The sequence below is a fragment of the Tubulanus polymorphus genome, chromosome 10 (genome assembly GCF_964204645.1).
Source record: "Tubulanus polymorphus chromosome 10, tnTubPoly1.2, whole genome shotgun sequence".
NCBI lineage: Eukaryota > Metazoa > Nemertea > Palaeonemertea > Tubulaniformes > Tubulanidae > Tubulanus > Tubulanus polymorphus.
The window spans coordinates 9,428,076-9,450,686 of NC_134034.1; the positions used below are offsets into that span (position 1 = coordinate 9,428,076).

Here is a 22,611-nt window from a genome sequence, read left to right on the forward strand (position 1 = left end):
GAAGGTGTTGGTGGTGAAAGTGTTAGCGGGTGATGCTGGTGGTGGTGGAGAGGCCAGGGATAATGATAATGTAACCCAGTCATCCAGTCACCTAGTCATTTAGTCCGAAACCAGAGTGTTTATAAGGCGGGGATAAACTTGGTGATTCTAATGTTTACAACCCACAATTGAAATTCAATCCTCTTTATCGTATGCAAGCACCATTCATAAACACATTCTTTTGAAATTCCAATCTCGTCTTCCCTCTCTACCATATATCTACGGGCTGCCTAAAATTCAGAAAGAACATGTTCCCCTGCGCTTTCGTATCGAACTGTAATTTGCCTTCTTATCGACGTTTGACCAAAACGCCAGATTCTAGGCTCCAGTTTGCTAGTCAGGCAAACTCACGGCGTTTGACCAAAACGCCAGGCCAGAGCCTCGGTTTGCTGCTCACTCAACGACGATACCCAGAACGTCAGGCCACAAATACATATCTCACAAGCCTACGCCGTTGTTCCACTACAGAGTAAAACTCACGACGTTTGACCAAAAAAAATTCCACTGAAAAATTCTTTGTACTGGCTTTGGCCGCCCCTGTTCCAACGGCCCTGGAAACTCGTCACATACGTACGCACACTAGGCCAACGTAGAACCTGACACGAAAGCCACACTGACTTCCCCACTCGCACAGCGCCGTATGTGACAATAATAAACGGCCCTCGACCTCAGGCTCGCCAAAATAAATTACTTGATAAATTTCGGCAGTCTATTAACGAATTAGTTTGTTCACGTTTTGTCGTTTTGGGCGCATGCCCGGCTAGTCCGTCGTCGTGACCCACCATACTTTGGCACCCGTTATGAAACCGATGATTTTTTGTATCATAAAATCTGAACCACAGGCTCGTTTCTAAAATTCTTTAGCTTATTTGATTCTACCTCATTATCACCGAGTGATTTAAATGATCCGCCGGCCCGCCATAGCGGAGAATGTATCATTTTTAGCCCTTGGACAATAAAGTGTGAATTAAATTGAATCGCGCTGCAGCTGCCATCTGGCGTGTGTTTGTAGAATTCGGGAATCCCCGCTGAATCCACCAATCGCGCGCGTCGACACATACGACGTTCAGGTTGATCGGGGTGTGTTGTTGATCCTGAACCAGGAAGTTGTCAAAAAGTGGAATAAAATCGCGTTAAAATGCTCGAATTTCCGGCGAACACAGGTTTAAATGACAGGTTTGTCTTGTTTAACTTTTATCGGCGATCGAATCGTGAATATTGCCTGAATGTTAAACCGTTGTTAAGATAGAATAGATCAGTTTTTGTCTTTTTTTGTTTCTTTCTGCTGTGTTGTGGGAAATGTATATTGCAGCAGCAGGTCAACTCAACTCGGGTTATCCTATTCAATCGTGATCCCTCAGTGTATTTCACACGCTATTTACCTCCCCTATTTCGCAAACTTATTTTGGCCATTTGAATCAAGGAAATGATTCCTGTTTCTGTTTGACCGGAGCAAAAATATGTGAACCTTCCTTTTTACGGCGCTATCAGATAGATAGGCCTAGCCCGGTAGGCCTAAAATAAGAATTTCGGTCAACTGGTACCCGTCCCATGCTAACTTGTACCCAGGTCAACTCCTTCCCATCCAACTCAACTCGTACTACATTGCGTATTCACCCAGTTCGCGGAGCTCCGTATAGGCCTACTGCATGTACTAAGTCTAAGAGCGATTGTGAACCAACCGCATTGATCTGGGCAACATTCAGCATTGAAACCATTCAGTACTCGGTAATTACTCATCTGATTTCAATAAATTAACTCCCTACCCTGACCTTATGATTTTATTGCGCGTGTGATTTTCTTTAAATCGGTGCGGGAAGAAAAATGAATGAATCGTAACGGTCTAAACCGATAGATTTTTTGTAGCCTAGTCACATGGAAAACTCTGGTTTTGTTAATCGGCAATGTTGGCCTCCTCGTTGAATGAAAATTTTCATTTGATTGTCGTGAATACGTGCGCCATCTAGCGAGTGGTACTGGCACCGATTCGTGTTCATCGACTTCGTCAAAGCTAGAAATTTAATTTTGTCTTTTTCTTTTTTTCAGCGATTGAAACAATGTCGTTTGAATTCGTGAATTGGCAACGCAGAGAGTTGCATTGATAAGGGAACTTTTCCACGCGCTACACGCCGCGACAAAATGGCCGCTGATGATTCATTACCGCGGTTACGCGCGCTGTTCGACTACACGTATAAAGACGATTACGGCGTGACGGTCGAGATTCGCGAAAATGACGAATATTTCCTGTTGAATAAGGCGAACGAAGACTGGTGGCAAGTCCAGTTGATAAAAGGCGCCACTGAAGCCGAACTGAAGAGTCGACGGCCGTTTTACGTTCCGAAAAACTACGTGGAATATATTTCACCGGTCTACGATGATGATGAAATAAGAGATGATATAGCGGAATATCATAACGGCGATGATAAGACATTAGAGGCGAATGAGGAGGTGTTACACGAGGATGAAGCGCCCCAGTGTAAACCGCCCGAACCGCCGGCGTTGCCCCCGAAAACGCGTAAAAAACCGCAGCCGGTAACGATCCCGACTTCGGCTACGTTCGCGAATCCCTCGGAGGCGGTCGCAGCGGGTGTAGATAAAACGCGGCCAGCCTCGACTCACGGCGCGATCTCCGTCACGAAGACCTCGTCGTCCGCGCAGCTGGCGCCGCAAAAGAGCAGCTCGACGTCGACCGCAGCGGTTAAACAACCGACGAAACCGGTGGTTGTCGTCGACGCGCCGCCTGCGTCGCCATCGTCATCGTCGGGCGGCGAGGTATCACCGGTCGCCGTGGTGATGACTCCGACTCGGCCGACATATCGTCGTAGCAACAGCGATTACAACGAGGCGCCCACATACGCCAATCTCGAGGTTATACGCATCGCGGCAGCCATTAAGAATAAAGAGAAGGTGAATATTTGAATTTCAATTCGTCGTTTTTTTTTGACATACCAGATTAAATGGAGACCCAGTTGTACAGTCATCCTATCAGATTAAACGGGGACCCAGTTGTACAGTCATCCTATCAGATTAAACGGGGACCCAGTTGTGCAGTCATCCTATCAGATTAAACGGGGACCTAGTTGTGCAGTCATCCTATCAGATTAAACGGGGACCCAGTTGTACAGTCATCCTATCAGATTAAACGGGGACCCAGTTGTACAGTCATCCTATCAGATTAAACGGGGACCTAGTTGTACAGTCATCCTATCAGATTAAACGGGGACCCAGTTGTGCAGTTATCCTATCAGATTAAACGGGGACCCAGTTGTGCAGTTATCCTATCATTAGACGGTTGGCGTTAGATTAATTATATGGAGTTATAAGGCTTATATCGAGAGTAACCGTTTGACTGCACGACTGGGCCCAAAATTGATTTTTCTTTATAAAGTAAAAGTTCGATGTGCTTTTCATGTTTTTACTATTAAGTAACTTTCATTTACTGCTGTTCAGTGTTTATATCATTAAGTCGTTACTGTATCTTTATGATTATTTTGGTTTCGTTTTTTTTTTGTAATGAACTGATTGTGTTTCAGAGACAACTGAAAGGCCCCCCACCTATTGTAAGTTTTGTGAACTAACTCATCAATATTTTAATATACTATGTTCATTTTCCTTCACTTTCCATTAACTCCTCATTCGGGCCACCAGAAAATCTGTTCGTTACAACTGATAGTTCTATATACAGCGGAACCTAGTTACAACAAACTTCAGGGCATCAAAAAATCTGTTTGTTATAACCGATAGTTTGTAGTATCCCCGAGTTTGTAATAACAAGGTGACGCTCTATCTAAATTCGGAATACCCGATGACCCCTTTAAACCCTACCGGACACTAACCCCCTCTATAGTCCACTTACCTTCCACCTAGCGCAATCTCCCTCAGCTTTAAATCATCCCTCAAATTGAACGCAAACGTCGAAACAAAATCTTGATGTTTCATTTTTCTTGAATCTGAAATTTCAAAACACTAACGATAAACTTCATAAAAAACTAATTTCTCTATTGGCATGAATGTTCATAATTAACATCAACTCTTGTAAAAAGCCCCAACATTTCGTCTCATGTAACTGCATATTAAGCCTTGATATCATTTCGCTGTGGTTTGAGTTTAGCGTTTTTTAATGCATAAGCGGTGAAAGGTGGAATTTTCCGTTCCAGTTCCACGGTTCCACAGTGGGTTTGAATTAACAGTTGATTTAGAATGATTAGGCTTATCTGTCATCTGTCCCTCCTTTAAGATGGTTTGTTATCCTCGATTGTGGTCGGCTGCCAGTCCTCGGAGAGGTTTTTCTACAATACCCTGAAAACCATTCGTTATCCCTCAATTCCACTACTAAGGATGAAACCCTGAAAATGGTTTACTATCAATAATTTTACAGTCCCTAAAAATGGTTTGCTTGAAACCCTGAAAATGGGTTGCCCAATCGATATCAGGGATGAAACCTATTATGACCAAGGATAAAACCCTAGAAATTGGTTGGCTAGTCCCCGACCTGTAAAGGTTTTTTGAATATATATTTCTGATCGAATCTCTCTAATCAGATTGATCTGATCGGCGTGGAACCGTGGAACTGGAGAATGATAATGAAGGTGGAGGTTGCTGCATGCTTGTATTAATCTCATTGATACAACACATGAACCTAGATACTAAAATACCTAGCTACACTGGCTGTCATACAGTTAATGTCCATTACAGTTAATTAATCTATATTTCAACTGGTTTTCATCGCTCAAATGGGGTCAATATAATTTGGGTCGTTATCGTTGGGAAATGTGTTTTACGTTTTGTAGTAGAAATTTATGACCAGTACCAATTATGCGTCATACTCGTGGGCACCAGGTATTATATACCAGTTATGCCACTTTAGGGCGCGACTAATACTTGGTTTTTTTTTCTAATTCATATTTTTATGATTGTGTTTATATCCGTATTCCTCTATGTAGTGCTACTGTTGTAGTTAGAGCGATATAAAGTTCACTTCACTTCTCGGATAAGAGTATAATGAATTTCATTTTTAAGTTTCTATATTCTCTTTTTATTTATGATTTAAAAGCAAGTAGCACATTTTCTATGGATTTTAGCAAAAATACATCGTCTATGTATTTTTGATTTTAGGTTGAATAAATTATTATTATTTTGATTATCATTATTATTATAATTAATTGATTATTATTAAAAAAACAATCGGACTAAACTCAGTGATCAGGATCAAAGGTTACCGATTAACCCTTTGCTTCCTACGTCCTACTGTCATTTCCGTTCAACTCGCATGAGTCTGGTGCCTGAGTCAACGAAGCGCGCGTGGTCAGATTAAATCTCACAGCGAAGTATTCGGATTTCTGTAATCAGCCGAACTCTGTTAGTGATTTACTAATGATGTACGGATTAATTAGGTTCGGGTGGATGCGTCCCGGGTTTAATCGGTAATTAATTACTCTCGCGATTAGTCGATTCTAATTATATTCACTTTGCCTTCATCGATCGTTTTTCAATAGCATGACGTACGACTTTGAATATTCGGACAGTAAACTATGTTTGAGCGTGGTCACAGAGTTTTAGGAACTGTAGAAATTATAATCTGATAATCCTGTGTCTTAGTTATTTTATTCATTTATTACGTACTCATTAGGGGAGGGGGAGGGGTCAGTGCAATTGCCTACTGTAATGCTTAATGTACATGAAAAATTGGCCGATTTTGCGTACATGGGGGGAGGGGGTTAAAGAATTAAAATTGTACGCGTGTAAGTAATAAATGATTGATCCCATTATGATTGTTATAGTACCTACACGAGCCCCTGTGAATTCCATCTTATCTAAATGATCCGGAATTTCGAAAGGTTATCAGATCGTCACAGGTATCTGTCGTTATGATTCAGTGCCATGTTTTATTAGTGATTGTGAGAAACAAGATAATTACGCAATATCAACGGACCAATATGTCGGTTCAAAATCAATCATAGAGCGAGATGAAAGTCGTCAATCTTCGGTCGCGGTTTGTATCAATGTGAATATTCTTCAGACCGAGTTTATCGTAGAATCAGTCGTGTTTAAACACGAGAAAGTAATGCGGTATCAACGGTTCAATTGTCAATAATAGCGCAAAGAAATGTATCAGTTTTCACGTGTCATGTATCCAATAGGAGTGGCTCCGATAATATCCAGATCAATCAGAGATTTTAAACGATATGGGTGAATTAGGTTTTGTTCGACTTGGTTTTGGCATCGGCTAAAAATGTCCATTGCGGATACCTGTGCTTTTTTGGGAGAATCTCCAAGAATGTGCAAATCACAGCATTGGGAGCCATCCCTTACACAAGTGGGTAGCTCCAGGTTTGTTAAACCGTATCTAAGCATTCGAAGTTGAAGATATCATTCTTGTGAACTGTTCTTTTTAGATAGAATTTATGAATTTTTGTAAAATTCCCAAAATAATCGAAATTAATTTTTTTTCGCGCGAATTTCAGTCTGAGGAAGATTTCGAATTCTACAACGCGACGATGATCCGACAATCGAAGAAAGACCCGCCGAAACCGGACACAGCGACGACGCCGCCCGTGAGAGCGTTGCCCGACGCGTGGGGGATGTACATCGACATCATATCGGGTCGGCCGTACTATTACAACAGTCGAACGGACGAATCGTCGTGGAAACCGCCGCGACCGGCGAAACCGGTTAAACTGGCGAAACCGGTTGTGATCGCGGACGCGAAACTGGAAACGATCGCGACGAAATCGGCCTTTATATCGGACACGGGGTCCAGCGACGGGGTAAGTCTGACCCTGACCCGAAAAGAGTCTATTGTCTGGTTTCATCTTACCTGGAAATCAGGGAGAGTCACAGAATTTTCTTTTCTTTTAAAAAAGTCGAGAAATAGTCGGGGAACTTTGTAAAAAGCTGGATCAGTTTCCATCTATCATGAACTGAGTGATTTGTGGGTTCATTTCTTTGTCGATGACGAAACATGAGAAACATGGCTGAGTTAATTTTATCTTGAACTGAATTGCTCTATTTCTATTCGCTCTGCTGTTTCCATGCATGGTTTACCATTAACCAGATCGTAGTTGACGGTTGCCTGATTGATACACACAACACAACTGTCTGTCTGTCGTCGACTAGAGTAGTTATATCGGTATATAATTGAAAATATTGATCCGTCCGTCTGCCCGGCCGTTGTCAGGCTGTCTGCTATCGTAACTCGGGTAGTTAATGATGGCCTTTTAAAGCTAATTCTGCTGTAGTGGCTTTAACCCTTTACCTCTTGACTACGTAATCCTTGATAGATTGGTGAAAACTTTTTTATGTATTTACTCTCCATCCTCACTGGCCAAAGATCTAAATCTCGATGCCACCAGGTTCAAATTCCTGCGAAGATGACCTCATAACTTAGGAACGGGGTAGAAATTCGAAAAGTTTCTCGACAAAATTTATTTACTGGCCCTAGAAACGACATATCCGAAATGCGTTGGGAACTAACGCGTGGTAATTTCAGAGTTCGAGACCGAGAATCGTTCTTGCTTGTCTACTTCATTTATTTATTATTTTCAGTTGGCTAGCAGCACCGATTCACTGGACGATAATTCCGACGCGAAATCACGCAGCAGCGGTGACGTCTTCCTGTCGCCCGATACACCGTCTGCCGATAAAGTACCGGTATCGATCGATACGATATCGGTATCCGACGACGACCACGTCGCGCCGAACACTCCAAACTTACCGAAAGGATATAAAATCGAAACGAACGATTGCGGCGATTCCGTTTACACGAATAGTATTACATTCGAAAAGGTCAGTTGCACCTTTAAGCGTCCCTCAGTTCTGATTTTCGATCGAACTTCATTATCGGGTCAGGCCCGGCATTCCTGACTGGTTCATCATAGTTGAACATCCTTCAAATTGTGAACCACAGTTATTCATGGTTCCCACCATACCAGGAATAATTTTGATTTTCAAAATGATACAATTTCCTTCTAATCGGGGAAATATTTGGGAAACACATTTTGTTTTGGCAAATCAATTTACTTGAAGGCAACTTCCTTCAGCTATTTTCAGCTATGTCAACCACCGGTCACCGTTAAAATGTTTACGTCCCTGTAGTATGACGGTATCTGTTTACTTATTACGAAATGATCTTTGTTGGTGTTTTTTTGTAGTGGTTGAGTTCCGTTGATCCGACCGGTAGAACGTATTATTACAAAGAAAATGGCGGCGAATCGGTTTGGCAATTACCAGAGGTACGTACGTACGTTTTATCAATGAAATAGTAATAATCCTTTCACTCGCTAGAGTAGCAACAGTCAATACGAGACTAGTTGAACAATGTCGCTGACCATTGTGTCGCAGTCAACTATAGTCGACTAAACGAAACCGAATGTCAATTAGTCGGAACTATGGTCTAGAAATGGTTGAGCGGGGTCCCTGTAGTGCCAACCCATTTCCAAGATGGCCGACACTGAAATACGTTATGACCGAATTATAGTGCCTTCGGTTATTAGTACTACGAAAACTGATGTTTGCCGTTGCTGGGCTGATGAATGATACTAAATGTAGTTGTTTTCCCCTAGTTAAAGTTGTTGATAGCGATGTTTTTAGAACGCTTGAACTGTTGCAATGTCTACTGTTCCATGATTACTGAGCGAAGTCCGATAAACCATGAAAACAGTAAAGATCGTAAAAAAACATGTTTTTCTTCTCTCGCTTTCAAGGTTTCGCGTCACAATTCGATGGACAGCGCGATGAACGAGATGGACTCGTCGTCGGTGTCGTCTGCACGTCGGGTAACCACGTCATTACGTAATCTAGATCGGGCCGCGCGCGCGCAATCTCTCATGGCATCATTTAAACCGAACGTGCCGCGGTCCGTGGCCAGTAAAGCATGCAGCTTACCCCGTGATTTACGAGGACCTATCGAACACGTAGGTGATTGGTGCCGCCGATTGTTAATGATACGCACGGTTTTTGGTAGATCTCCGTCGAGATATCGCTGAAAATGGCGGCTTTTTCAACTGTAGAAAATAAGGATTAGAGTCTAGAGGGTAGGGTTCAACGAGGTGGCCACTCACCCGAATAACCTGAACAAATTCTCAGGAGTTTGACAAATTTTACCAAAAACCTGGAAAACTTGTGGTATACTTGACCACGCGTTCTTTATCAATACGTCATTCAATAAAAAATGAATGAATTGTAACATTTTGAATATAGAAATTTCTCTGATTCATTCAGTGAATTTTGTCGAGGCACATGGATATATCAGGGAAATCTCAGGGGACTTGTAAATGAGTTGAATGAATGTGGCCACCCTGTTAAGGTTCTAGGAGGTTAGGGTAAGGTTTATTTCATGTTCCGGCAGTTGACCTTGATAGCTCAGTTTATGGTAAGAGCGCTGAATTGTAATTTTATCACTTGGAATTAGACTGGGATCTACCGAAAACCACAATATGTACACTTGATAGAAACACCGTGGCGTTTCTTGTTGCATTTTGTACACATCAAACACCCCTACCCAAAACAGGACAATCCTGCCTTAATCATCCCTTCTAAATTCCTCCCTTACTTTCAGGACTAATTCTCCACACTGGTAATAATAACAGGGCTCATAGCAAGTCTCCTCATTGCTTTAAAGTCCTTACTTTTGAAAACAGTTAAATAAGGCCCTTAAAAGTGTTTACTTTTCGCAACAACTTTGCTAGATTAGGTAGAAAACTCTATCCATCGCATGAGTACAACGAAGCACCAAGAGCCAGTTCAATAGGTTTCAACCTCTTAACTGTTCATAATCGGAATGTGCTAATTTTCCTGATGTCTGCCCCAGTGAGGCTGCACTGCAACAATGAAATAACAATGAAAGATGGACTCATGAAATAGCTTGTTTAAAACGGTTAGCCCTTTCAGTGCTGGCTAATTAATCCCTATAGTGCTGAAGATAATTTGAAAATTCTGAAAAATTTCACCCTAGTGTGTTGAATAACGGGAATAGCACTGTAGTGTGTCTACACCCTGGGGCGGTATATCATTAGTTACTAATATTTCACTATGTTTGACAGGTGCTGCCATTTTTCAAGAGAGATGATTAGTAATTACTAATTAAATCAATACACCACAGTGTGGTGTACTAGCAAAATCCATCACTGATTCGTACACCGCACTGCGGTGTAGACGCACTGAAAGGGTAAAGGGGTGATTATACGGCCCTGGTCTCGCAGTTGAATAAAAAAGGTGAAAGTTATTCGATGAAACTGGACGAATAGGTGAAAAATTGTTTTCCCATTACGGAATTTTAATACTCATTCAACTGCGGAACTGGAGCAATGTTGCATCCAATTAATAACCTAGATTGAATCTTGATAGATTCTCTGCTCACTATGTGTCACTATCATGTTGCCACTATGAGTTATCTCATAGGTCCAGTTCTGCCATCATTGCCACTATGAGTTATCTCATAGGTCCAGTTCTGCCATCATTGCCACTATGAGTTATTTCATTGCTGATTGTTTTTATTGACTGTTAGATATTTTTATTCTTCAGACACAGTTCAATGATTAGCTGGCAATGTGAACTTACTCGGCTTCAAGTTTTAATTGCTCATCAATGAATTTTGAACGATGGCAGACTATTTAATGGCTATAAGATAACTCATAGTTACTAGCAACTGGGTGCTACACTGTATTACCACAGTGACAGTGAACATGCTAATTACCTTGATTTATATCTTATCATTATTATTATTATTATTATTATTAGTCTTGTTCATTTTCATGTTTTTTCTGTATGGAATTTCAGGACTCTTCATCAGTAGTTGGTTGTGGTTCCACTGCGGGAAGTGTTGTTAATACCGGTGTTGGACCTACTTCCCCTATTTCTCCTATAGATGAAGACCGTTTTATGGTATACACAAACCCTTTTCTCAATATTTTTGAAAAACAAAAAGATTTTATGTTTCCAAAGTGACTGTCTGTCAAAAGTCTAGATCAAGTCATTTTCATTTACAGTCAATGTCTAAAGATCTACGTGATGTGATGCAAATTCCTGGCAGTGATGGCGTTGCGTATATTATTAAGGTGAAATTCCGAAATGTTTATTTTTAGTTCAATTTTGAGAATGAAAAGATTTACAATAGAGCATTTAAGCATTCAGAGTAAATTAAGGGAATCTTTAGTTTTTTGTGGGTTTTTTTATGAAAACCAAAGCGAATTTCCGATCAATTTCACCGAATAAATCTTTTGAATTATGTTTTTAGTTGTGAAATATATGATTTTTATCGACTAGCAAGAAATTTGAAATTTTTATTTTCAGCCATCTGACAAAAGAGCTTTATTGAATAAAACAAAAATCCAAGATGGCGGCAAAAAAGTCAAGTAAGTCTTTTTGCCAATTGTTTGACACCTAATCATACAGAACACTGACTGCTCTTGAATTCTTTCCTGTCATTAGTTAGTTTCTAAAAACTTTTTCAAGATTTATGCATCTTATTTTCCTTGATTATTTTCTTTTAGGAAAAACTGGTCCGTGAGTTACGTAGTTTTAACCGGGTCGCAGCTAGTGTTGTATAAAGACCAAAAATCGGCTCAAGCAGTGAGTACAACAACTGTCAGCGAGCAACTGGTAGTTCCTCGCCACCCTCAATCAACCCTCGTTCAAATACCAGACAGATTGAAATGAGAAATCTGCTGAAAAGAATACTGAGAAAAAATCGTGAAAATGTCTGAAAAATTAATGATTAATGTCTATCAAAATACAGTCAAACCCGCTCAATGCGGACAATATTTTCAATCGATTTGATCATTAATATACAGGAAAATAAATTTCAGACCAGATTTCCCATAAACCTTGGTGCATACGTCTGAATTTTCTCTCCGCTGCCTCGATATCAAACTTCAATTGTATTTATTTTTATTTTCCGTTGACAGAAAGCTAGTTCTCCAATTGGTAAACCGGAAACTGTGATCGACCTTGGCTCCGTTGAATTGAGTTGGGGAAATAAAGACGTCACGAGTAAGAAAAATGTTTTACAAGTAAGTCGACGATATTGTTAGCTTTTGCTCGAAATGTATTCAATAATTCAAACAGCTCAACTCGGAGAGGTGTTTACAACTCGGGTTCCACAGTTTTGAGTCAGAGTAAACTCTTTACATCAGATAAGGCCTGGTTTAAGCGTGGACCACAAAAAAAATGTATATTTTTGACCTTATTTGACTACGAATTAATTCTTTGAAAAAGATGAAATACATTATGACATAGAACTTTGAAGTCAAGAAAAAGATGCCTTTACTCCGAACAAACTCCAGTTTTGAAGGTAAACCAGACTTTGTGCCTATGGGCGATTAATTTTATGAAATGATCTGAATTTCAGATATCGTATAATGGTGCTGTATATTTATTACAATTCGACGATGGATTAATGATGCATGAATGGTACACGGCGTTGAAATACGCTCAGGAACTTGCAGTAAGTACGCCCCAGAAAAAACACCCGTACGACGACCGACCGACCCAGCTCCACTGTCTCGGGTTGAAAGGAGTTTGAATTGGGATCCAGTTCTACAGTTGTGAGTTTGGATTGAACTAGAGAGTTAACTCATCAAAAATCAACTAATTTCAACTTGAGAATTAACTCATCGAAAATGAACTAATTTCAACTCTAGAGTTAACTCATCGAAAATGAACTAATTTCAACTCGAGAGTTAACTCATCGAAAATGAACTAATTTCAACTCAAGAGTTAACTCATCGAAAATGAACTAATGTCAACTCGAGATTTAACTCATCGAAAATGAACTAATGTCAACTCGAGAGTTAACTCATCGAAAATGAACTAATGTCAACTCGAGAGTTAACTCATCTGTGAACCTGGATCCAGAAGGCTGTGAACTCACTCCCGTGGTGGAACTGGTTCAACATGTTTTATTTATATTCAGGTATGACCTGGATGCGGGTGCTTTTTCAGAAAACTATTTCATAGCTCGGCCTTAAAAACTAATTTCAATTGATTAAATCTCGGGACCCAGTTCCACAGTTGTGAGTTAGAGTTAACTCTGAGTTAAAGTTAGTTTATTTTCGATGTTTTAACCCAGGGTCAAATCTTAACTCAGAACTGTGGAACTGGACCCTGGTTACTAACATCTATGTAGTTATGCCATTAACTAAAGATCCAGCTCCATTGTCCAGTCCCAATTTATGCATTAACAGTTCAATTTACTATGTGTAAGTAGTCGTTTAGAAAATTACTGAAGTCATCTCCATTTTTCAGACTTAATTTGTATTTCCATTTCAATTTCCAAAGTCGTCATTTGTAAGTCATCTCATTCCTAAAGTCATTGCTATTTAGTCCCACTACTTTTTAGTTCTAATTAGTGTATTTCCAATTCAATTTACTAAGTGTAAGTCATCATTTGGATAAGTCATCAACGTAGACCTAAGTGAGTTTGACTGTAATTTTAACTGCAGAGTCATTGGCTTTCGAGAACTCAGGAACTGGGTCAATCAATAAAAGTCCTGCAGTCCTGATACATCAGGTTCTGCCACTATGAGTCATAGCTGATCCTGATCCTTCTACACTCAGCCAAGGCACAAAGCCCTGCCACACTAGACTGTGCAGTGCACCAATCAGATTGCCTGAGACAAATTTCACGGATAAACTATAAATGGGAAAACCGGGGGTTAAATAAAACAGGATATCTGATTGGCTATTAATGACATCATCAAAGCTGCACGTGTAGCTGCGCACTCAGTCTAGTGTGGCAAGGTTTTGTACCGTGGCGAGTCTCGATGCCATCATGTTCGAATCCCTGCCGGGGAGGATGGTTTGTAAGTTAACTCCCGCGACAGAGTGTAACACTTTTTAGTTAGAGTTAACTCAATCTCAGAACTGTGAAAACGTCTCGCCTGTTTATGAGTCGGCGCCGAAATCTGTTTCGATGAAATACTGCGTTGTATATTTTTGCAGCGTAAACTGGGAGATGCGGCTCCGCGAGTATTAGACATTCCTCAAGTGGTACGATCATTATATATATAACGGCATGTTTTATATCGATTTGACGACGCGATGAAACCTCGTTTTAAAACAAACAACACGATTTCTGTTTACGATCACGCTGAATTCTTTATACTTTGACGGTGAAATTTTACAGGGCATTAGTTGGTGCGGAATGCATTTCAATTTCTAGTAAGATACTAAGAGTTGAAGTTAGAGTTGACAGGGCAGCCACTTACCTGGCAATTGGCGGCTCGAGGAGTAATAGGCAGGATGGATTCAGGCTGCTCGAGGACTAATGGGTTAACTCTCCAGTCAAAACCGACTGATTTCCACTGAATGTTGGTTTGTTTCGTAAGACAAGGTTCTGTCTGTGTCATCATCACTGACCGCGTCAAATACTGGTGCCTTGAGAATGAAACGGAATTGGTTTTATGCGAGAATTTGTGAATGCATTTTTGTACCCCCCTCTTTAACCCCCCTCCCTACCCCCTTTCAGTGGAGTGTTTGTTCCGACATCAAAGGTGGACGGATGACGAATTATTCCTTCTACAGTGAGCCACCGATCTTGGTGCCCAGTTCCACACTGAAATTACCAACTATGCCACTAAATGGCGATAACAGTCGGTTTTATGTACGTAGTGAACATTTTTAAAATTCGAAGTCTGGATCTTTAAACTCCTGAAAATGTTCTACTCTCTGTGTTTGGTGTACTTTTCTCAGAACTGATAGGGTTGATAATTAGTTAACCAAAACTGTGTAACTGGGTTCCAGGCGTGTATTTTTTTACCAAATAATTTCTATTCTATTTAAGCATGTGATTTTTCGCTCTACTCAGTTTTACGAGCATGTATATCATAAAAACATATCATGTCTTCACTATTTCTATAAAGGATGTTTTCGAAATTAATATTTTTTGTGCGAATTTGTTTTTTTTTCAACGCAGTTCGCATGGAAATGTTCAAATCGCAGCGTAAGTCGTGCGCGTCGTTATAATCGTAGCTCTCCTAGTGGTCAGATTATGATTTAGCGCAGGAAGGACCACCCTATTCTGATCAGATGCTTCAGTAACTATTTATTTAAGACAATTTGAAATAGTTGAGATACATTTTTCAATCGCAATAACAAACCACATTTGATTCACAGGATTTAAACCTGGTAGCCATGAGCCATGATTACCTGCTAAGAAATGAATGTTGAAGAGTCTCACGATGTCATCAGGTTCAAATCCCTGTGAGGGAGGATGTGTCTACTATGACAGGGGTTTGTCCTATGACAGAGTCTCATGATGTCATCAGGTTCAAATCCCTGTGAGGGAGGATGTGTCTACTATGACAGGGGTTTGTCCTATGACAGAGTCTCATGATGTCATCAGGTTCAAATCCCTGTGAGGGAGGATGTGTCTACTATGACAGGGGTTTGTCCTATGACAGAGTCTCATGATGTCATCAGGTTCAAATCCCTGTGAAGGAGGATGTGTCTACTATGACAGGGGTTTGTACTGTGACTGAGTCTCACGATGTCATCAGGTCCAAATCCCTGTGAGGGAGGATGTGTCTACTATGACAGGGGTTTGTCCTATGACAGAGTCTCATGATGTCATCAGGTTCAAATCCCTTTGAGGGAGGATGTGTCTACTAGGGCAGGGGTTTGTACTGTGACAGAGTCTCATGATGTCATCAGGTTCAAATCCCTGTGAGGGAGGATGTGTCTACTAGGACAGGGGTTTGTACTGTGACTGAGTCTCACGATGTCATCAGGTTCAAATCCCTGTGCGGGAGGATGTGTCTACTATGACAGGGGTTTGTACTATGACAGAGTCTCACGATGTCATCAGGTTCAAATCCCTGTGAAGGAGGATGTGTCTACTATGACAGGGGTTTGTACTGTGACTGAGTCTCACGATGTCATCAGGTTCAAATCCCTGTGAGGGAGGATGTGTCTACTATGACAGGGGTTTGTCCTATGACAGAGTCTCATGATGTCATCAGGTTCAAATCCCTGTGAGGGAGGATGTGTCTACTAGGGCAGGGGTTTGTACTGTGACAGAGTCTCACAATGTCATCAGGTTCAAATCCCTGTGAGGGAGGATGTGTCTACTAGGGCAGGGGTTTGTACTGTGACAGAGTCTCATGATGTCATCAGGTTCAAATCCCTGTGAGGGAGGATGTGTCTACTAGGACAGGGGTTTGTACTGTGACAGAGTCTCATGATGTCATCAGGTTCAAATACCTTTCATAGTATGAATTGATGATTTTGTTTTTTCTATCATATATCGATATATCGTTATATTCTAATGATATTTATGCTTTTTCTTCACAAAATATTTTATCATTGACAAATCCTGACTTTTTCAGCCGTGTTAAAGCTCTCCTGCGTAAATCGGAAACATGCACATGTAATTGATAACATGTACATGTGACTGATAGTACATCGTAGTACATAGTATATTGTACAACATGTACATTTAATCAGAGTGGCCACTAACCTGGAAATCAGGGAAAAGTCTGGGAATTTTCTTTTCTTAAGGAAAAATGTCCGGGAATTTTGTTTAAAAAAAAGAAGTTTAACCCTTTCCGTGCTAACTAATTGATACCCTATAGTGCTGGAGATGATTTTGAAAATTTTAAAAAATTCCACCCTAGTGCGTTGAATAACTGGAATACCACTATAGTGCGTCTACACCGCGGCGCGGTATATCTTTAGTTACTTACATTTCACTATGTTTGACAGGTGCTGCCATCTTTCAATAGAGATAAAAACTAATTACTAATTACATCAATGCACCACAGTGCGGTGTACTAGCAAAATCCATCACTGATTTTTACCCCGCACTGCGGTGTAGACGCACTGATAGGGTTAAAATCAGGGAAAGTCTGGGAAATTAGTTTAAATTTTTAGATTGGATCTCACATAATCTGTAACAGATTGGATTCTTAGCAAGTCAAGTCAGGGAAAACAACTAACATGTCTGAGAATAGTCAGGGGAAAAGTGGCCACCCTGTTAATTGGTAACATGTTCATTTAATCTTTATAACGTGTACATTTGATCTATATAACATGTACATTTAGTTTATATAACATGTACATGTCATTGATAACATGTACATTCAATTGTTATAACATGTACATGTCATTGATAACGTATATTCCTACATGTGCATGAATTATAGATTTCTCTGCTTGGCTTTTGACGTATGATATCTGGTTGTGTGTTTGATTGGGCCGAGAATAATTCAACCAAATTTCAACTTCCATATTACGGTGAAAATTAAAATATGGCTTTTTTTCTGAGAATTCTATGAAGATTCTAGTTTTTTTTTCGAGAAGTCTTTTAGCCTGGTTAATCAAGATGCTGGATTATATTTTTGGATCCATCTTTAGGTAGAATGATAGCCGCACAATCGCGTGCAGACGACAATTAGGTCCGGTCAGAAATACTTGTGTGAATGCGACTAATGTTGAGATATGGATTACTCATTCATCCAATTAATTTCACTTATTTTAAAATCATCCGCAAATTAAGGCGTGTTTGTTAATTTCGTAACTAGCGCGATGACAGTGTGGTTTTGTTTTTCGATTATAGGTGGAGTTATCGGCGCAGGGTGCGAGTAAATCGGCTGAGAATCTATTATCACCCCCAGCCGACGATACGCCCTCTAGTGGCAGTACTAGTAGTAGCAAAATAAAGCGTAGTTCTAGTAAAAAAGGTAAGTATTACGTTGATGTTCGAGAATTTGAATTTTATAAATGCTTTTAATTTAACAAGTTTTACAACAAATTCATTAAAATCTGAACAAATTATTATCAAAAGATTTACAAAATACTGAGTCCATTTTTCGCAATAAATTAAATTTAAGCACAAATTTACAACAAATTGGTTTCATTGCAACAAACTTAGTCTGGTTTTAATGACAAATTTTGGCCGCATGAACAAAATATTTACCTGGTATCCATATTTAGCGACAGATTTGTTCCAAAATAGCGACAAATTGATTCTAATTTAGCATCAAATTTATAAGAAATAAATTAACAAATTTATCCAAAATTATCAACAAATTGATTCAAAATTATTAACAAATCAATTTGTTGAATAACAAATTAAGTCTGATTAGATGTGGAATATTACGGCCTGATACGAATTGTATGTTTATTTTTCCGATCAGGTGCTAAAGGCTCGACCGATGAATCACCGGTAAACAAGACTAAAATTCGCGAGCGTCTGTTGAATTTTTTCACGCGACGCCCGACGGCCGAGGTGCTACGGGCGCAAGGTATTCTGAAATCAGCCGTGTTTGGCTCGCACATCAACGAGGTGTGCAACCACGAGTCGACGACCGTTCCACGTTTTATACACGCCTGTATCACCGCTATAGAAACCAAAGGTACGTTCTGGTTCGGTTGTTAATGGGTTAAAGACCTTAGCCAGGAAAGGCGATAACTTAAGAATTAGTCGAGGGTCATGATATCCGCTATAAAGTGATGAGTAAAACTCCCGCGATAAATGAATTTATGTCAAAAGTTTATTTAGAAAATTAGAAATATTTCGGTGGTAGTTACCAAGGCCTTTTAGGCTGAAGAAGCGTGGCCACCTGAAATATTTCTAATTTTTTGAAAATAACATTTTAGATGGATTCATTGGTTGTGTGATTTTTACTCGCAATAACTTAAGTTACACAGTTCGTCTAGGTTACTCGAACTTTCATCAATATAAGCAAGCTCGCTATCATTTAGTCAATTACTTGGTAGCTTTTTCGTAAGATAAGAAAGAAATCTGTTCTTGCATAAATCGATAAGCTGATTGGCTATAGCTGTGAACTGCCAAATTGAAGATATTGATATCTTTATTTTGTAGGTCTTTCAGTAGATGGTATTTATCGACTTAGCGGAAATTTAGCTCAAGTTCAGAAAGTTCGCTTCCTAGTCGATTCAGGTAAAGTTCACATTCTAGTCGATTTGGGATAAAGTTCACTTCCTAGTCAATCCTGTAAAGTTCACATTCTAGTCGGTTCAGGTAAAGTTCATCTTCTAGTCGGTTCAGGTAAAGTTCACATTCTTGTCGGTTCAGGTAAAGTTCACATTCTAGTCGATTCGGGATAAAGTTCACTTCTTAGTCAATCCTGTTAAGTTCACATTCTAGTCAATTCAGGTAAAGTTCTTTAGTTTTCTTAGTCCATTCCGGTAAAGTCTGCTGCTATGTTTTTTACCGACCGATCACACGTGTACAAAAATGTCCGATAATCGACATTTGTATTCATTTTTCTTTATCTTGAATTCTACATTTCAGAAAATGATTATGATTTATGCGAGGCTCAGTGGGACGTGCACGTTTTAACCGGGGCGTTGAAGTTATTTTTTCGCGAGTTGAAAGAGCCGATAATTCCGTACGATTTCTACGACAAATTCCGAGTTGCTATGAGTACGTATTCATCCCCCCAGTGGAAAAAAAAAGAAATTTTCGATTTTGAAGAAAATCTTGACGAAATCCGAATAATTTTTGATCGCGGGGTCAAGGGTCCCTACGACTTCTTTATTCCTTAGATCTAAAGGGAAAAAATGCTTTGATTGGTTCTAAACAGAAAATGCTTTGAAAGGTACTTGAAACTCCTTTAATTTGGGCAAAAACACCAAAAATTCCTTCAATTTTGAGAAATGGCAATTAAGAATATTTGTAGTTGTGCAGAAAATTATGCCTAAAATGGTACAGTCGGGACCAGGGTTGTTTTTACCCAATTAGGCAGTGTCTGAGTAGGAAACTGAGTTTAGGTAATGTAGAGGATAAGAATTAGCTTACAAAACAACCAAATTAACGGTTCACCGAGATAAACAGTACCGATTTAAGGAGAAGTCTACTGTAATTGGGATATGAAAGTGATGCAGGAACTTTGAAATTTTCGACTTTTAAAACTCCTTAAAAAATCCTGGAGGAATGACCGATTTGTAGGCGCCCTGAAAGTTTTGAGAGAGAAGTGAAAATTCCTGAGTTCATTAATCTGTCCCCTAAAAATGTATTATTCATCAAAAGATATTCCGTTGAGTACAATATATTTATAATTCAGGGATTATTAACTTGTTTCATTCATTGTATTGTGTTTGTGATTTTTTAGCTGTGATGGAAAGGCACAAGAAGCTTCAGATCGTGAAAGATTTAGTGCGAGTTTTGCCGAAAAATAATTACGACACTTTAAACGTTCTGTTCACTCATCTAAGGAAGTAAGTCGCCCGAAAATTACTTTTTCTGGGGTCGCTCTAGAAGGGTCTATTGGACTGCTAGGGGATTATAAAGGAGTAACGTAGGCTCAATTCACTTTGTTGTTGGATGGTATCATAGGGTAATTCTATGATGGTAGCTATCTTTTATAGATCAATTCACATGTCTCGGGGGGAGGGGGGAAGATTAATCTTCCTTGATGGATTTGATGAGGCCATAAGGGGTTTTATCGGGATAAACATATTTATTAGATCACTTCCCTTCATAGGGGAATAGCAGTAACCATACCATGTTTGTTGGTGAATCTGATGATGTCATAGGGGCATTTATAGAACAGACATCTCTAGATGTACCAATAGATAAACAATATGATGTTGTAGGGGGATTTATGAGGCAAACATCTTTTCTAGATGTACCAATTGATCAATAATGTGAATTTATGTATTTTCAGGGTAACGTCATTCAGTAAGGAGAATCGAATGGAGCCGCAGAATATCGCAATTGTGTTCGGCCCAACGTTACTCTGGCAGAAAGACGAAGAATTCAATCAATCGATGCATATACGCTCTGTATTTCAAAACACTATCGTTGAATTCCTACTTCTCGAATACGAGAATATATTCATCGTGTAGCCGGCGCTGTCCGTCTCTGTCCGACGCGCGGTGGTGTGTGTCCGTCTGCTGTCTGCGTGCGTTCATTCGTAATCCGACTACGAAAATTATCGAAATAACCGTCAAAAATTTTTCAGCGTAAATAATAACTTGAATACCAAATATTTCTATGTGACCTGTTCACAGAGAAGTTCATCCCAGTTCCACAGTTGTCTCTGGATCCAGTTCAAACAGTTGTTTGGGTTTAATTTGTCTCTGGATCCATGATTCTGAACCCTGTTCCACAGTTGTTTGGGTTTAATTTGACTCTGAACCAGTTCCACAGTTGTGAGGGTTTAATTTGTCTCTGGATCCAGTTCAAACAGTTGTGTGGGTTTAATTTGACTCTGAACCCAGGATTCTGAACCTAGTTCCTTACGTCCAAGTCAAAATTGATCCTCAAAGATAAAGACCATCTTTTTGATTGTATGAGGCCATACTATTTATGTTTGAAAGTCATCACTCTTCAGTCACAGTTTGTATCAATGTGAATATTCTTCAGACCGAGTTCATCGTAGATGATTAAAATCAGTTGTGGGTCAACAGAAAGGTTATGCAGTATCATCGGTTCAGTTGTCAGTTCAAAATCAATCATAGCACGAAAAACATTTCGAAAACATTTTGGTTTTTACCCATGTTGTAGTCCACCTGTGGGACGGGAGTCATGAGTCAGGGCAGTCAAAAAACTGTGGAACTGGTCGGAGGTTCTTAGTATAAACCAAGTCGACCGCAATATGTCATAGTAATATATTTCAAAATAAGAAATAATCGAATAACTACTGACGACAGTTTAAAGGTAGCAATATTATGTATTTGTAAACGATGTTTACATCGTCTGAGTGTGAATGTCAGTGTCTTTATCTAAAATACTCGTCGATCTTTTTTCTAATCTGCTGCAATAATGTGAAATAAGATAGAAATAAGAATTTTACGTACGGCGGATTTCGGGGACCAGAAAATCTGTACGTTACAACCGATAGTTCGGTACATACACGGTTGGACCTCGTTAGGACAAACTTCAGGGCCCCAGAAAATTATAACCGTTACATGGTGCGTACTGGCGCTGAAAATCTGGGGAAAATGATGGAAATAAGTACCGGTAATAATGTTTTCGAGGCTAGTCATTATTATGTTACATGTATTTCGGTTGGTGGAGTTAAGTCTCAACTTCGAAAATCAACTGTAGGTTTCAGTCAAATTACAGCACTCATTAATAAACAGTCAGTAGTTAAAGCCGTTTGTTATAACGAGGTCTGCTGCCTATTAATCTATTGTTCAATGAATGATAAAGTTTTTGCCAAGGCTGTGAAAAAGTTCTAGAGCAATAACCATCGATATTTATACAGTCCATATGCATGCGCGTACCTTTTCCATGTTAGGTACGAAAAGAATATTTAGAATGAAATTTTCTGCGATAAGAAAATTTCGATTTTAATCTAAAGTTAGAAATACCACCAAAAAAAAAAACACTTCATCCTGTTATCGTAAATCCAGTTCTGCTACGATTGCTACTACCGTACTTGTACGAGACATTTCGTAATTCTGCTTCTGCTATCATTATTGTCACTAGGGGATATATGTAGGTCTCGCTACCATGTGCTTCGGAAATGAAGTTTTTATTAAACTTCATCTTCACTTGACTTTGCCATTTTTGTGGTCAAATCCGATAAATGATTCGCGTGACAGACCTTCGAAGTTTGTAAATCTTCTGAAAATCTCCCCTGATAGTCACAAGCCTCTATAATA

At 39.6% G+C, this 22,611-nt stretch overlaps 1 protein-coding gene across 5 annotated transcripts; it reads left to right on the forward strand.

The window, feature by feature from the left end:
- Positions 1-1,125: 1,125 nt before the first annotated feature.
- Positions 1,126-22,316, forward strand: LOC141911687 (rho GTPase-activating protein 12-like). Of its 5 annotated transcripts, none has more exons than XM_074802688.1 (20): positions 1,126-1,215; positions 2,086-2,946; positions 3,573-3,599; positions 6,504-6,806; positions 7,585-7,824; positions 8,190-8,270; positions 8,742-8,951; positions 10,816-10,920; positions 11,025-11,093; positions 11,329-11,390; positions 11,529-11,607; positions 11,943-12,047; positions 12,386-12,481; positions 13,978-14,025; positions 17,591-17,714; positions 18,171-18,389; positions 18,860-18,937; positions 19,292-19,423; positions 20,112-20,217; positions 20,667-22,316. In XM_074802688.1, the coding sequence occupies exons 2-20, from the start codon at positions 2,179-2,181 to the stop codon at positions 20,845-20,847; spliced, it is 3,033 nt and encodes a 1,010-aa protein (XP_074658789.1). In that variant the 5' UTR covers positions 1,126-1,215; positions 2,086-2,178; the 3' UTR covers positions 20,848-22,316. The 5 variants fall into 5 exon arrangements, with proteins under 5 accessions (XP_074658789.1, XP_074658790.1, XP_074658793.1 ...); XM_074802689.1 differs by lacking the exon at positions 13,978-14,025 and adding an exon at positions 14,951-14,977; XM_074802692.1 differs by having other exon boundaries at positions 8,742-8,813.
- Positions 22,317-22,611: the final 295 nt, after the last annotated feature.

Bases quoted from the DNA above. Each gene is read 5' to 3' on its own strand.
- LOC141911687 (XM_074802688.1), top strand. From the start codon at position 2,179: ATGGCCGCTGATGATTCATTACCGCGGTTACGCGCGCTGTTCGACTAC. The intron at 3,600-6,503 runs GTAAGTTTTGTG...CGCGAATTTCAG, and splicing joins TGAAAGGCCCCCCACCTATT to TCTGAGGAAGATTTCGAATT. The intron at 11,608-11,942 runs GTGAGTACAACA...TTCCGTTGACAG, and splicing joins ACCAAAAATCGGCTCAAGCA to AAAGCTAGTTCTCCAATTGG.